Source organism: Rhopalosiphum padi, chromosome 1 (assembly GCF_020882245.1).
Source record: "Rhopalosiphum padi isolate XX-2018 chromosome 1, ASM2088224v1, whole genome shotgun sequence".
NCBI lineage: Eukaryota > Metazoa > Arthropoda > Insecta > Hemiptera > Aphididae > Rhopalosiphum > Rhopalosiphum padi.
The window spans coordinates 79,353,105-79,371,885 of NC_083597.1; the positions used below are offsets into that span (position 1 = coordinate 79,353,105).

Sequence of the window (18,781 nt, forward strand, 5' to 3'; positions counted from 1 at the left end):
TCTATTGAAGCAAAATTGGAATTATAAATGCAAAATATAATTAATGGGTTAAAATGTATGAATATTTTTATTACTTATTTCAAAAATTAAATTTTTAGTGATGTATACAGTTTTATACATTTACTAAAAAATGGTTTGGTTTTGATTTCAAAAAACAATAAAAGTACTACTTTACTACCACCATGTTCTGAGTAAACCGTGTGATTATCATGTTACCATAATATACCAAATAGTCTAAAATATTTAACTGCTTCACATCATGATTATTAATAATTAAACAAATACCTAAACAGTATAAATTAATTAATTGGTTAATTTGGTGAATAAAAGAAAATTCATAGAAAAATTCTGAACATGGGCCAAACTGTCTACATGGAAAGTGGTGATTGAATGGATTTCAGAGCATTAATATATTTTAATAAAACAATGTATGTCCTACCTATTATATGCATATTTAAAATACTAACTTAAAAAGAATATTGTTTTTGCTTATCTAATCTTTAAATCAGGTTATCTATAAATTGAGACAAATTTTAATTTTAATTTTTTTTTTTATTATTAAATCAGTAGTTAATTAAACAAAATTAACTCATATCCTCGCTCATATCTATTCATAAACAATATTGTGATAAAAAAACGTACCTAATGATAAATTTGAAATATGGTCATAATATGGAAGTTATGTAACTAAGATATTCCGTACTTCCGTGATTACAACTCTTCAGTTCAGTTCAGGGTAAAGGCACCTAATATATATTTTATAAAGAATATTTCCTGTGCATTTACTGGATAGATTTTTAACATTTACATTTTTTTTTATAAGTTATTACTTATTAATGATTAAAAATAATCAATTACCTATTTTAAATCAAAACATGCTTATATTTATAAAAAATTTAATTATTAAAAATCTATTTGGTCAATGCACAGGAAATATTCTGTTTTATAAAATATTGAATAGTTGCTTTTTCCCTAAACTGAACCAAAGAGTCGTGAACATGGAAATATAGAATATTTTTGTTTCTATATAATATGGGGGATAAACAGAAAAAACAAATGCTGAAATGGCAGCTCCTTATTAATTATTAGAAATATATTATTTAGTTGGGCAATACTTATCTCAAGAATCTAAACATATTTTACTTTGCTATCTACTTTTATGTCACACTTAGAAATCAAAAACATAACTATAATTTACGATAATTTAAGGTGAATTATTTATCACAAAATACTTAGAATATGTACCTAACGTATGATTATTTTCAATGGAACAAACTTGTGCCAAAAAAATTATTCATTCAAATAACGAATACTACAGATGCCAACTAAACTATGCTTAACATTAGTTAACCTGGGCATAACTAGATCATCTATACTACAAATATATAATGAAAATATATTTTAGCCTGTAGAGCAACATAAGTTGTAGTTGCACATTGTACCACTGATTAGATGTCAACTTCAATAAATTGACAAGTGACAGTTAACATATTATTAATATCAAAACCCATCACAGTATTATCAATATATTTCACACATACTTAGTAAGATTTTAAAAAGTTTAAGTTTGTGTAAACCTTAAGAAATTTTCATTATTTTTATTTGATAAATGTTTATTTAAAATACACATTAAATTAAAATTATAAACTGATTATAAGTTTATAGCTCTATATCAAGATTTTTAGATTAAACATTGTGTTATTATCTCAATAATCAAACTTATTATTTGTATTTGTCTTATTAAAAAATCTAAATTAGTATAATTTGTGAAAGTGTTATCTGGAGAAATAAAAAATACTCAGTCTAAACATAACTTATAGCTAAAAATATATCTTCATTTATGAGAACCGTTCAGTGTATCATGAAATAATTTATAAAGGAATATTGAGTAAGAAACATTTAGTTGATTTTTTTGGAGAAACCATCATACCAATGAAAAATGTGGTAGTTTCTGAACAGTGCATTAAAAAGAAATACAACATAAAATAAATAGTTTTGTATTAATTCTATATGAGTATGAAAAATTATGTTAGGGGACCAAATTAATGTAGATACCTAGCATATTAAGATCAGAACACACCAAAAGGTATTAACTTTTAAGACAATTGTTTAAGACCTTCTAATAACTAAATTCTAAAAAACAAAGTTTTAAAAAATTTAATTTTGAAAATGCTAAATTTCTAATTTTATTTAATGTGAAAGTTAAAATTTAATTTAATATCAAAATAAATACCTAAATCGCTTAAATTTATGTTGAATAACATAATTAATATCTACATTTTATGGTAATATACATATTATTCTGTATCTATACTTATTATTTACCAACTTATTCAGAATTAAAATATTTACTAATAAGCTACCCTCACAAGTGTTGCGTCTTACTAATATTCAATATAGCAAATTTGCGTTCAGTGGAAACAATTATATTGTTAGTTTTAATTCTTGCTTTGATATTAGATTAAACTAACCTATGAGTTAAAGGTAAGAACACTACCTGTGCTTAAGAAATGGTTTTTTCTTTATATAATTTTTAAACAAAATATGAGTATTGTAAATATTACAACTTGAAAATGCTCATTTCTAGCTTAAAAATTTAAAGATCAAATAAAACCAACACTTAAGGACAGATTGGTAATGTTCTTATCTTTAACTTTGATAATAGGTGAATTTACTCTCATATTAAATCTAACAAATAACAATACATAATTGATTCTACTGAACACAAATTTGTTACCTAAGTTGTATGTTTGTAAGACAGATACATCACATGTGAGGGTAATGTCCTCTAAAGTTTCTAAAAATTGAATTGATAAATTGCTAAATATATAACAATCTTTCTGAGTTTCTATTATTATTTTTCTTTATTAATAAAGTATTCGCTACTCATTTTGAACAAATTGGAAGTTTTATCTAGATTGAAGTGATAGCCAAATTATTTTATCTTTAATTCAATTCTAAAAATGTTATCTGTAATTTTTAGGGCTCTGGACTATTTATAGAACATATTAAATAATAACTAAGTTCTATACTTTATAATTTGTAGTTACATTATATTATTCATATATTCATAACAGTACCTATTGTTCGCCCTATAAAATCACCCTTTTCTTAAAATGTAACTTGGCATAATCAATGTAAAAGATTATCCAAATACTCAATATAAGTAGTAGGTATATAATAGAAACCCATGTTATAGAATGAAAATCATTATCCAACTCTTAAACCACTATGCCTATTAGCCTAATTATTTTATTAATTATCATATGTAATGGTATTTACTCATTTAAATTGTTTTCTGACAGTATGTATATTTTATATACTTATCTACCTCCAGGCAAATGTTTTTGGTTGATTAGACAAAAATAGTGTAACATAAATAGTTAAATGAGAATAATATTGCAAATAAGCAAATTACATTCTAACATTTTAATCTATAAGTGATATAATTTTCCTATACAATTAAAATCCACTCAAGCATAATGTTCTTAATATAACACAATAGGTCGGTTAAACACATTAAAATAGGAATGATGTTTAATAAATTATTGTTTTATCTACAAGTTTCTTACTGTTCAAAGTAGGTACTTCAAAGTAGTTTTCAAACTATGATATGTAACTCGATTGGCTCCAACTATACTAGAATAAATACGTCTCAGTTACATTATTTCTTATCATTATTTTTACAGACAATAGAAATCACTAATCAGACAAAAACCAACTAGAAACTTGTTCACCCAAACTGGTATGAAAAAAAAGCATTGGTATGTTTGGACCATGTCATTGACATAGTTCATTATCCTGGTGGGGGATAATTTTACACCAGTTTGGACCAACACATTTCCAGCAATAATTTGACTAAAATATTCAAATGATAAATTTAGAATTTAAATCATGATCTAGTATAATATAGCCTACTTACACAACATACATAGAAAAAATTGATGAACATCATTGACAGTACAAAAAGTTCCAAAATAGTTACAGAAATGATTATAAAACACTATAAAAGACAAAAAAATCTTAAAATGTATGGCATTTGAAGAATACTACCAAGCACGTTTCGTTTTCCAATCCTAACGCGTTCGAGTATTTAACCTCAGAACAGCTAAACACTAAAACTGGTTAATATGGGTTTACGTTTAAAACATTTAACATACAATATACTTGAGATTAAAGTAATCTACAGATAGTTCAGTTGTAACGCGTTATCATCTACAATTTAGGTGATAATAACAATAACAATAACAACAACAATAACATAAACTTTGCAGATTATGACAACTCCGTCATTGGTCCACCTAAACAGAAAGGGTATGGCTGATGCTTGTTGATATAAGCGAGTAGTGATGTACTAGTGCAATCTCATATAAACATAATATCTATCTATAGATCCTAAATCATTTTACGGACCGAACACCCATCGGAAGCGAATGCACAGTAAGAGGAGAACGATATTGATCGATATTGATCAATCCACGTACGAAACAATTTATCGATAATAATATCAATATGAGATACCCATTACGATCACCGGGCCGTGACCTCGTTGATCGCACACGCGAGCCCTCGGGCCTCTAAACGGTTACGTTATGATTTTTTTTTATTATTTATTTTATTATTGTTTTGTCACGGTTAACGTTTTACCTTCGCTTCTCTTTGGGTTTTTTGTTTTCCATTGCAACGGCGGCGGGCGCGCGACAGTGAGCCGTGCACGATGCGCCACTACTTGGTTCGGGGACCGTCGTCGGCCGACGACGGGACAAACTTTCACGAGAATACGCGTCGTGAAACACGGTGGAAATATGACGCGACCAGGCGACGGTAAACAGTAATTAATTATCTCAGTAATAATAATAAAAATAATAATAATTATAATTGTCTAAAAAAACTTTGATATCGTCCGACACACCGAGCGTGCGGGTATACCTATGGCGAGAACGATTTCGTCGGGACTCGCGCGCGAGCGCGACAGACTACGAACGCAAACGTACGGCAATCGCGAGAGCACTGACTGCGGGCGGCGACCGGCCCGCGCGACGACGGTAAAAGTTTCGGTCACCCTTCCCCCCCTCCTGCACGAAAAACGGTCATAGACACGGTCACAGTTTGATCGGAGGGGACGGGCTCGGACTTTTTAATTGCAGTTAAATGGAAACCGGTTGCGGCAGCTCGCGGCGCGCTTTGAGCGCGTTGGTCGATTTTAAACAGTTTTTTTTATTTTTTATTAATCTCGGATACGATTGCCTACCGCGTTACCCGTACGTCGGGCGAGACGACACTATACAGTCGACTCGTGTACAAGTCACGGTGGTGGTGATGGTTTTTATTTTTGCAAAAACGCCGATTTACGAAAGTCACCAAGTTATCAACGATCTGTACTGTGTGTATAGATCGGTTGTAGATCATTGCGGTTCATAATCACGCGTTATTGAGAAAAAAAACAACTGTTATAAATTATTGTCATTATGATTACGTGGCAGTCTACGTCACGATTGTCTTTATTCGTCGTCTTTGCTGTTATTTATTGTTATTGTTCTGGGTGTTGAACTCGATCACAGGAGTACTGCGAGATTTTTTTTCATATTGTAGTGCAGTACTCCCGTAGTCCCGTCTGCTTTATCGTAATTATCGTATTATCGTGTGCTTACTCACAACTTACAAGCATGGATACTATAGTGTCTATAGCCGTGCTTACAACTACAACTGTTTTCTGCTAAACTACCCATTACCCGTCAGCAGTCTTCTGCTGATAACCACTGAGTGACGAAAGACGTTCCGGTCCAGTGTTGCCAGCAACATAATAATTACGATCGCCGTGAAACTATGCCCTCTTGAAGAGTCGTGCGACCCCACGGCTATTTATTTACATTCAAATTTTCGGCGAGCTCGTTCTAGTTTTTTTTTTGGCCCGATAACTACACATTACACAAAGAACAATACAACATAGTACAATTAATGACAAAAATAATATCATTCGCTAAAAACGGCCGGTTAGATGACAATCTGTGATGCCTATACTGGCTATACTTAATACTTATGGTTTTTTCTTTTGTGACATTGTCATTCGATTTTAGCTTGATGTTATTATACTAAGCATTAAGCGTGTATTTTATATTGTATCTATTAATTATTACACTATTATGTAGTATAATGGTAGTACTAGTAGTTATATAATGAATACCAGCAGGCAGCAATGTCATCAAATCTCCCCATAATAATAATGTATTTCCTTTTGAAGTTAATACGAAATATTTCTGTCCGGTGACCTTGGATTGAAATAGGATTTTGACTATTTTCGGAAGATTATATATTAAATATATATATTTTTAACGAATTTCAAAGATCATCCTATTATGATTTTCTAAGTTTCCATTCGATTTCACATAATTGAACTTCAACTTTTGTAATTCAATTAATTTTGATTTTATATCAAATGTTGTCATTTAAAAAAATGCAAGTTGTATTTCACAAGCATACAATGAGTACTAAAAATTATCAAAAAATTTATTTTTGAATTCCCTAACATCTTCCGAAAATTTTAATTTCAGTCTGAGGACACAGGACAGAAATATTTTGAATTACTTTTTCAATAAAAACATATAAATTATAAATACATTTAGATAAATCAAAATTATTGTAAAAATCATCTGCTTAATAATTTACAGTAAAAAGCTTTTAATATTTAGAAAATTGCATACTATTATGATATATTCATATCTGTTACAATTAGTACCTAGTAAATCTTTTATTTTAATAATTCTTAAAATTCTGATGTTCTTATAAGATGCATACAGCAGTCACTATAAACTACATAATAGGTGTATAATACATTTTTTTTTTTTTTACAGAATTACTACTTACAATTTAGTATTTATTAGTACCTAAATTAAAAAAAAAAATTATGATATATGAATCAGAGTGGATCCACAGTTGGTACCTATAGCGATACATTGAAACCTCAAATCATTATTAAATTGAATCGATTAAAACAAAAATTGTCTATAGGTACTATTTAGTGTACGATAAATATAATATGAAGTACCTACATACTATACATTGATTTAGTAAATTTTTTACTTCCGTGCAACAACAATCTAAATATTATAGTGACTACTGAGTTGTCACTACGAGTAGAATAACCAGTAGACTACATAATAGTACCTACATACGCAATTATTGTGAAATATTATATAGACCGACAACGAACAATTTTTAAAAACTTCTTATCAAGTGCATGTTAATAAATAATAATTCTCTTCTATTGAATTTAATATAACTATCAATCTTCTCTATATATAGCATATTATTGTTGCAACTAAAATTTAAATTTTGGGGTGCTAAAGTTATATAAAGCTTTTGAAGTTATGAATTAATCATTTAAATAAAACATCAATAACATGTAATTATATCTGTATTAAGTCAATTATTCTGTTACAAGTATTAATAATATCGACAGTTTTTAATTTATTTACTAAATGTTTTTTAATATTTAACAGTGATAAAATCTTTTTTGTGCTACTTGGTAGGTAGTCAATTTTTATTCGTCGTATAATTAAATAAAAATAAAATTTAATATACGGGTATGTTTTGTATACCTGGTACCTACATAATGAAGTTATTTGGAGTTGCTAACAAAATATTTATGGACGCTAAACATTAAGCATGCGCATACCGCATACCCTAGCCGTCCATTCCTAATAACGTTTATATGTATAATATATTATACATTTATACTAAATAATAAATACTAAAATATTATACATAAATACCTAATACCTGTATTGAAAATTAATAATTATTTAGGTTAAACAGATACATTAAATATATTTAACTTTTTTAACTTATAAGTTATAAACTTATAACCTACACATAATTCACGTGATGCAATGCATGAACCTCATTATTCATTAATGATTCTCAAAATGTTAGTTATGATTATGTATTATTATAACTTATAAATTTATAATTGTTCTGCACTTCTGCAGATAAATGTTTTTATCGTGATTAGATCTAATATATAATACTACATTGTATGACGTATGTATGTTTATTTATTTAATATTAATTATGAAGTACCTATATAGACTATATAATAGGATTATCTTTTAAATTACCAATGTATATTATAACTTATAAGAATTACGAGTAGATATAATTTTATACACATATTATACATAATTTATATAGTTAGACAATAGTGTAGGTACATACTTGATATTATTAAGTTTCCAGTAAAATATACTGAATTACAGCCACTATGGTACCATTGGTACCTATTGCTGTCCTCTATAATGTATTTTTAAAATCTTTATATGTACACCATATACGTGATATTATGTCGATGTTGTATAGTATGCACTATACAGTATCTGTACAGTGTACACAGTATGACCTTTGTTATAACAATTTGTGAATAACAACACGCATAATTATGAATTATATACCTATACAGAGTGTCCCGCTTCATACCATTCGTTATAATGTACTAATTTAAAATCACCGAATAATGTAAGTTTCATTATTTCGATATTTAAATTAATAGACTTTCAAAAAACACGCTGTATACCTGGATGTAATAATATTATAATAAATTTATAACCTACTTTAGAATTTTAGATATTTTTGATCTTGATAGATTTATATAATTAATGTTTTATAATATGTTTAGTTGTACGAACACATTAAACATTTTGGTAATTAGTAATTGGCGTTATAAATAAATAATAATATTAAGAAATTTTTATACCAACAAATAATAAAGCACGCCTAATATATTTATTTTTAATTATTATTATCTACATGAACCTATACAAGACTATAATATATAATTTATTGTATCAAATAATTTATACACATTAACATTTTAATAGTTATTTAATATGCTTCTCAATACTATATTATAGTATATAATACTAATATATACTACCTATATTAGTAGTATAGACCATAGCCTAAAGGTTGCTGCAGCGGATTTGATTTTTTGGTCCAAAAATTCTACTATAGTGAAACTTCCATATAACGAACTTCCATTTTACGAAATTTTCCGTTTAACGAAATATTTTTAAGAACTATGACCTTCATTGTTAATGAATACGTAATTTTATTTAACGAATTTCTCCATATTACAATTTTTTTTTGTTGCTTATTCGACTTCGTTGTATGGAAGTTTCACTTTATTTAACTATTTACTCATTTAGGTCTAGACAGGAGGAAAAACATGTATCCAATAGTAAAATTTGTAGATGAAAATGTAAGATAAATAATTGTATTAAACGATTAAAAACAAATTTATATTCTCTTTATCTAAGTCTATCTAAAGAATCAATGATAATAATTTATAAACACTGAATTTTTATATAGATTTCTGAAAGAAATGATCATTTATAGTTAGTTTATGATGTCTAGGGGGATTCTAATACTTACTTTGTTTTAATATACTTCAATGATTTGTATTAATTGTGTCTATATATTAATATATGTATATTTATATTATATAAATTATACGGAAATAAGTGGTAGGTAAATCATCGAAGTATTAAATATTAAACGGAGGTATATGCAGTAAACTCGCATATTTAATATATAATATAATATGAAAATATTATGCTTAATATATCATTAAACACTTCTGAGAAAATTACAGAAATATAAATAATAAATAGGATATTAAGTACATGATTTCATAAACTTGCAACTATAAACATAATAATTGATAATATCAAGCGAAAAATATTTTAACACTTTTACTATTATTACAGTGGGTACCTAATATCTGTGTAGTGTGTACCTATAACTGTTCATATTTCTTATTTTATATAGACATACAATATACATATAGTAGGTATTGGCGGGATTGTAAGTTGTAGTATAGTGATTAAGTGTTAATAAATGTAATTATTTTAATTGTGTAGTATTGGTTAACTCGTAACCTTTAATAACAGGAAACCTCATTAAATACCTAATATTTATAAACTATTATATTAATCGTCTATAATACTTATAGTGGTACGCATCAAGGTAACTAAATAAATGGCGAAAAATGGCACAATATATTTGTTCGTCATTAGTCTGCAATTCTGCACGTATGTTACTTTTTTATTATATATTTAAGGATTATAGCGACAATATCGAAAGTTTCATTCTGGGAACGCTATTAACAACTATATATTAAAAAATAGACTCACCACTTACTAGTTTCATTTTGACAAAAAATTATATTAATATAATATGGCGTATGTCGTATAGTATAAATTATATTATATTTAGAAATAAAAATAACTGCCTACTAATTACTTTGACAACTGAAAATCTGCTCACATCACTAGCTAGTATATAGATGATCCAACAAACGTAGTTGTTTTGAATGTTTTGAGAATAGTTAATGTATGAATATTTTTATCAACAGTCCTCTACGTGGTACCTATGCAAACTTCAACTATAATACGGCACGCTCATATGGTCGCGAGTTCATACAAAAATCCCATCGAAAAAAACACGCTTTCAGTTTTTCCTGAATTTTTCAATTTTCCTGATAACTTTCCCAATTTTTCTTTCTGCAAAATCTTATTCGACTATTACGAAAATTATAATGAAACCAATATTGGTTAATCATTTTTCAAATTATGCGTTTACCAAGGAACAGCATTTGATTTATATATATATATATGCGTATATGCGGATATGCCCATATACCTATATATAAATACGAGTATATAGATAGATAGATAAATTAAATTTTTATATACCTAAATAATACATCTAGGCATTAGTTATAAAATAAATATGACACAGAAATGTAAAATAATAATAACATAAATTAAATAAATTAAATCATTTAAACTATAGAAGTTTTCTTTCATTTTCGGTCATTTAGCACCTATACGATGGCGTTGAGGTTGACACTTGGACACTTGACAGCCATCGAATGTGAACATTTTCAATAGGTAACCATTTAAATGTTATAAATAGATATTGTAAATTAAACATGATTGAATTAAGAAATATGAAAGTATAATATTACTAATTAGTAATAAATTATGAACATTGTACCTACTCTGTGTCTAAACTCTGTCTAAATGTAATAAGATAAATATAAATCTTTTATTACAACGACAATAGATACGTGTTATGTAACGTATTGTATTGTTGTATTTCTTAAAATATTTAGGTACTATTTGAAAAATATAATCAATGAATAAAAATATAATGATGAAAAAATCATGTGCCCAATGTTAGATATAGAATACAACTTATCAAATTTTTAAATCACAATTCTCCCACCCTCTTACCTGTTAGCAATAAAAGTTTATAAAATACAAATAACCTCTGCAGGAATAACTGGTATACTGTATGCTTATACCTACATAATAATATTAATATACATACATATAATATATAATGTGTATATACATATTGTACATCAATTACTTTATTATATTTGTAAGTATCTAGTATCTTTATATTTGTATTCAGTAATAATTGTTTAGGGGAATAAGAACAATTGCTTCTACTCTGCAGGCTATATTTTTCAGATAATTTAGATCACCGGGTTATTTGATCACATTTCATCAAAATTAAAACATAAATAGCATGTATCATAGGTAATACGGACATTTCATATTTTATACAATTTGTATTAACTTAATCGATACAGGCGTGATGTTCTTTCATAATTTATCACAGTTTATAAGTTTGTTGTTATATTCAAAATTGTATCTATGTAACTGAAGCCTGACGGACAAGCCTGATCGTAATATCCAAAGTTGTCGAAGCATAAGAACAATAAAGACAACTAGGTATAGCTAGGATTATAGAAGTCAAATTTATACATATATCGTTTTACGCAGTAGGTTCCTACTTGCAACACATGCACGAGTAACATCTATTTTAATAATTGAAAAGTGAGGGCACTAACTTTCTAATAATTGTTTTTTTTTATATAATCTGTATGACTGTATATTATCAGTATTTAATCAGTGTTATAATTATTTATAGAAAATTATTAATTATTTTAATTAATGATTATTATGATTAATAACTTCATTAACTAAATCAAAAAAACATATCATGAAATACTTATATACTTAGTACTTTAGTAGGTAGTTAGTTTTAGAGGCTGATGGACAGTTTCCGCTCAGTATTATTGTTTTTCGTATACAACGATATACATATCATTGAATTCAAATTTAACACACTCATAATATTGACCCACTCGACACTAGAGCGGTACATACTAGCTTACTTTTTTTATTTAGCACATCTTTCATACTTCAAGGCGTATGTTGCATTATAGATTATAGTGCATCTTAAAAAGTATTGAATTCAAAAAACCATCATAAACATGAAAAATATGTTTTTTTATGATATTATAACTAAAGGTAGTGTCCATAAAAGGTTAAATTTCATATCATAATACACGCTCCTAATTTAAATTTCGTAAAATGTTTTCATTAATCAAAAATAATTTATCTTAAATGAGAAATATCTTTGTTTAATTTATTTAAAAAATATGAAATGCTTTTTTTTTTTTTTTGGAAATTATCGATTCATTTATTGTACATATTATTTAATTATATTTTTATTGCATAGGTATTTAGCATATTATAACAAAATTAAATGCATATTTTACTATATATATATTATGTTACTATCAAAACTGTCTTCATTTATAGGTATAATGTATTCATTCAAAATTATATTTGTTTACATTGAAGTTCTCAAAAAAATATTTTGTTTCAAAAATTAATTAAAAATACGTTGTCTTCCATAATAAAAAAACCACCTAAATTAATATTTTTTTATTTTAAAAATAAAGTGTTATGTAATAGCTTTAAATAGTATAGGCATGTTTTTATTTTATTTTAATTAATTGACATCAGACGGCAATTACAAAAGTTGGTGTTGCTAGAATGATGTGTTACAAGTGAATAAATTAATTAGTGATAACAATAAATGTTAAAGCATTTTGTCGAAAGTATTACGAATATATTTCTTCATAACTGTTTGCTGATACAAGAATTGCTCCACCTATATATAATAGCTTGTAACCAACTTCAGTTATCGACATTTTAATAATACCTTCATTCAAATTATGACCTGTGAATACTGAATAGTCAAATGAGAAGAGTGAACACCAGAACTTATAGTAATGACGAGAAAATATAATTTATTTGACCGGTTATATGTATTAATAAAAATGATGTAAACAAATAACCTTCTCCCACTCAATAAAATTGTCCTAGAGTTTTGGTCCACGCACTACCGTGATGGTTTACAATTTAGATTAAATATTTTGAATAGCTACATAGAACAATATAGTCTGTTAAAGAATAACTATATAGAGTAATTCCTTTTATTTCCATTATAAATTATAATAAAATTTTTCAAATATTTTTTTGAATTTTTTGGTAACATTCTGTTGTACGAGTAATAGCATTAAAGATTTTTTTCAAGATCTTAAATTTTAATTTTTAAATACAGTAAAATAAAATTATTTATATATTAAGTACAAGATTTTGTGGATGATAAACAGTTAAATGAATATAGCTAATATTGCAGTAATATCTTAATTTTATAATTTATTTAAATATTTATCATATATTATTTATTTCATTAACGTTTATTGTTTCTATACACTTGAAACACAAAACTCACATTAACAATAGAAAAATTGGATTCATTGTCATTACCAGTGGCGTACGCAGGGGTAGGGTTTTAGGGTTATAACCCCCCCCCCCCCCCCGAAATTTCTTCTTCATCATAAAATTTTTTATTTATTAAATAATATGTTTATTTCCTATAGACTATGGTTTTTGAACAAACAACTGAAACAATTTGCCAACCCCAAATTATCGCTGAAGTACGTCTGCCATTTGTGACACTTGGCAATGTTTACAGTACACCACGGTTGTAGATATAACTGATAGAAGGTCTAGGCCTACAACCAGGGCGGGGGTTTATACCATAGACGATAAACCTATTAACAATGTTTTTATTTTTATGTTATCAGCGTTAGAAGCCCCTCCCCCGTGTCTCTGATCTACCTATTGTGAAAACCCTACCCCAACTAAAATCCTGCGTACGCTACTGGTCATTACTGTGTACTGACAATTAATCATGATGATACTGATGGTAGAAAACTATGCATTAACGTTTAAAGACATTGTAGCATTTTCAAAAAACAAAAAAATAATGTGTATTGTAATTAAAAAACCGTCATTCACGAATTAAACATATAAAGATAAATCTTTTTATCTATTAGAAAGACAGCTATTATTTAAATAAAGATTTTTTTTTACTTATTAAAAGGGGTAATTAGGTAAGTTTTACCTATTTTTAATTTTTAGTCCAGGGTATATTGTAAGGCGCTGTTGACCATTGTTTGCGATATTGAGAACATATTTGCGCTGTTGGAAATACATTTTTATGTTGTTGATAATGTTTATGATAATAACATTACGCCATTACGGGTGATGAGGTTGGTGAAATGGTTCGAAAATTATATTTTTCAAAAACCACCTATGCCATAATTTTGTGGGAATTATGTTAGTAGAGTGATTTTTAAATTTTAAGTATTATACATATTAAATTATTATACCAGTTATAAGTATTATTTAAAAAAATTATTTTTCGGAAGTCGATTATAATTTATAAGACATAGACATAAATTCCATGTACCTGAACTATAGTCACAAAGAAGAAAATACAACAAAAAAAATTTAAAAGTTTTTGTTAAAGTTAAGACTTTGAATATTTTTATAAAGAAAAATATATATTTTTTTACTTTTCTATTTATACAAAATTATATTACATTCTTAGATATAATTAAAACTATAAAAACGTATTTTTTATACTTATATTACACAGCAAAATTACAATTAAAAACTATTGAAAATTTTTTGGTCAAAATAAATTCATTTTTGCAAAGTTTATTAATTATATTATTATGTTAATATATTTTTATTATATTTATATGAAAAATGATATTTTTATATTTAGTGTAGAGTTATAAATGTGACCTGTGATACCTAGAAGGGTAGACAAAAATCCTTATAGAATAGGCTGTGATTTTTACCAATACTTATTTTAATTAAAAATAAATCCTAAATAAATAATACATAGGATATTTATTTCTTAAAATCAACTCCCGCTTATAATATTATAGTGCCCTATATATTGTATGATTACGATGAACGCCGAAAGTTGGCAATGCGATCGTGTTTCGGACTGATAGAAAATTACCTTGAGATGGTTTAAACGAAACGTGTACGAGATCGTATACGCTCATCGCATTAATATGGACCATGCAGAGTCGTAATACGACCGTGCAAAATATTTATTTTTACAAATATAGGTGCGTCGTCTAAATCGAGTGTACAAATATCATATTGTAATAATATTAATATAGGTACAACAATATATAAATATATATAATTACGTTGGCTAAACATAAACACATATAATAAAATATGTATATAGTATTCATTGTATACTCTACATACGAATTGTAAAATACGATCGAGTAATAAGCACGTACCTTTTATTTACCTCTGTTTATTATCAAATAATATATACTCACACGAACAGCACTTCCTAATTAGTGAATAACAGCAATACACAATTATATATAGATAGGTTGTTAGGTAATATGTATATATATATATATATATACATAAATATAGGTAACATACGCAATACCTGAAACGCGTTTTTTTTTTAAATACAAATCTATATGTAGAGTACATAATGTATATTATATTTATTGTATCTGCCATAATAGAATATCATAATATCGACAATATATCCTATTTTGACAATGTTGCCTATTTTTAATTCTCATTGCCAACGTGGAGTGCGTTGTACAGGCGAAAATCGTCGTATTATTTAATATTTAAGAACAATAAATCGTGCTTTCCAGTTAAAAAATAAGCGGTTATAGCGACCCACTCACAACCACAAGCTTATCTAACCCAATAAATACTCGTATTACAATATATATTAAGTTTTCAATATTTGTGTATCGACATTTTGGAAAAACTATTATTTTCTGTTTAAGACTGCAATTAAAATTTATTTAAATATAATTGCGTTTTAAATTACAGATAGAAGGTTTGCTAATAAATGTAATAGATATAATGATAAACAACATAAAGGTTAGAGTTATTTGAACTTATATCCTAGTGTTGGAACATATTATCAAAAAGAATAATTAATTGAATAAATACTTTTTTTATTGTTAGTTTTTTAGGCACTTCTAACTTTCATATAATATTATATATTAGTCAGTAGTGGCGTAGCTAAGGGGGGCACGGGTGTATACTCCCCCATGAAAATTTTTTATTGGTGATGTTTTAATCACGGTTATAGGCGTTATAGCCTAATTACTCACGATATTTTGTAGTGTATATTGTATAACAATCTTTAAACTTTAAATAGTCCCTCCCCTGGCACCCTAGATTGAGGTCCAGCTACGCTACTGATAATATGCGTAGCTACTAGCTAGTATATGGTATTAGTTGACAAATCAACTGAAAAATCCTCGTAGGTATATAAATTACAAATTAATATAATTCAAGATAATAATAATGTGTATATGGACATAAGAATATTATGTCACTTACTCACTTCTATACTATATTATGGAGTTCACAGTGCATCAGTGCAGCTCTATATAACTATATACTTATTATAATTTATAGTCAATTTCACTATATTATTATCGTTAATTTAACTTACTATATTTTATAGTAGTATATATAGGACATAGGTCATAGGACAGATATAATATTAGTTAATATTAATATAACTATAATAATACGAGGTCAATAAAAGGTTTTTAGTAAAATTGAAATGCGGTAGATAGGTAATAGGACGGATAGGTATATTAAAGTTATTAATGTCGATATACCATACACACACAATGGTTTATATAATATTATAATAACTGTTTTATGTTTATACCGAATGGCGAATGTAAATAATATAAAACACTATATTTATATACCTACCGGGACTATGACGGTTCGCAGAAATTTTTCCACAAAAACGTGTATATTTTACAAGTGTATTATAATAAAAAAATTAGGGTAAAATAAATATAGGTATATTAATACAAAAATATTATAAAACCTATATGTACTAAACAAAATAATCCGTCATCTTCTTTTGTTTTTTCGAGGATCGAGCTTTTTGAACAATGTTTCGTATTTTATACGGAGAAATATAAGACCTTTTTTTCTTTGATAATGACGGATGATAGAGAGTGACGGTTAATCGAGTTTCTACTGAATTATAATAATTTATAAGACATCATATTTTATGATCATTAATTGTAAAAAAGATTATTATTTATCCGGGACAAATGCAACATTCCTCATTTTCGTATTATTGAATATTTTGATATGAAGTTTATTCTAGCCAGAGTATTGTTATAATTTATATTACTTAAAAACTATCACTTCCCCCTCCCCCAATGGTATTCATACGTAGGTGCGTAGGTATATTGGCAATAATATTGTAATATCAATAAACTGTAGGTACGTATAAATAATGTATATAACAAAAATATTAACTTTATGTTTATAATATAATTAATATATATACACTGCAAGCCAGGAACTGCCTAAACATAATTATTGAATAATCTGTTATTTTTATATTAATTAATATCATTATAATAAAAAATAAAATATACTAATAGTACGTCCTGTTATATTAGTAGATTGACGGAGCGATAAGAATATGTAGCTGCAGAGCAAATCATATTATCGTTGTGCTTAATCACACACTAATTAGATTCTTAATTTCAGTTTTTATTTCATGTAATCAAATAAAATAAATATATATTTTATATTTATATTATTTATTTGCACAGTATAGGTAACGTACCTATCTATCATAATAGGTTATAACCTATACTTTATTCATATATTATTTATGATTATGACTAACAAAAATTAACAATTTTAATTAGATATATTACTTTAAATTTGTTTGAAAAGCTTATTTCAATTAGGTAGGTATAGTCCACATTGAAACAAAATATTAAACTAAACGTATAATATAATAATATATACCCTCCAATTAAACCTTGTTTGCATAATTATATTAAATACCTTTATATAATATATTAATATGTACAGGCCTGAATCTAGAAATTAAATAAGGGGGGCTAAATAAAAATATTTACTTCAAGCACATAAAAGCATAGGCATTAGGTTTAAAATTTGAAATATTTTAAGTACCTAGGTACCTAAGGCTTAAGGGGGAGGCTTCAGCCCCCATAGCCCCCCTGTATCCGCGCCTATATTATAATATGTACTATCGTAATGTTTTTGTATGCGTATAGACCGTATAGTATTTTACCGTATATTGTTATTAATCATAGCAAATCGTGTGATAAATGAAATTTCAAGAATAATCTTTTCTTTATTTTAAACAATAATAAGTATTGTCGGTAGGTATTCATAATTAAAAATATCTTTATCGTGTAGTTGAACTCAGTAACGATATCACAGGAAATGTCAAGAATTGTTATGAGCAGGATTAGTATTTGTATAAGTTCAAATTCCAAATCTACAAAATACGCTGATATGTTGCAAAAATGTTAAAATATGCTCAAGAATAAACTAAAACTATTATTATGCCTTTGTTGCTAGAAAAAAAATAAACTCATCATAATTCAAACGTATAGGTATTAAAGAATACGATCGCGGTAGTCGATACGCAAAATCGAATATTTTCATTCAAAAACTTCAAATAAATTTAATAATATGACAAA

General features: G+C 26.8%; 1 protein-coding gene across 1 annotated transcript in view; it reads right to left on the reverse strand.

Moving 5' to 3' along the window:
• LOC132918137 (hypoxia-inducible factor 1-alpha-like) overlaps positions 1 to 5,026 on the reverse strand; it is a 51,258-nt gene extending 46,232 nt beyond the window's left edge. Inside the window, exon 1 of the mRNA XM_060979249.1 lies at positions 4,648 to 5,026. Coding sequence (XP_060835232.1) covers positions 4,648 to 4,679 — 32 coding nt within the window. The 5' untranslated portion in view covers positions 4,680 to 5,026. The remainder of the gene's footprint in view (positions 1 to 4,647) is intronic.
• Positions 5,027 to 18,781: the final 13,755 nt, after the last annotated feature.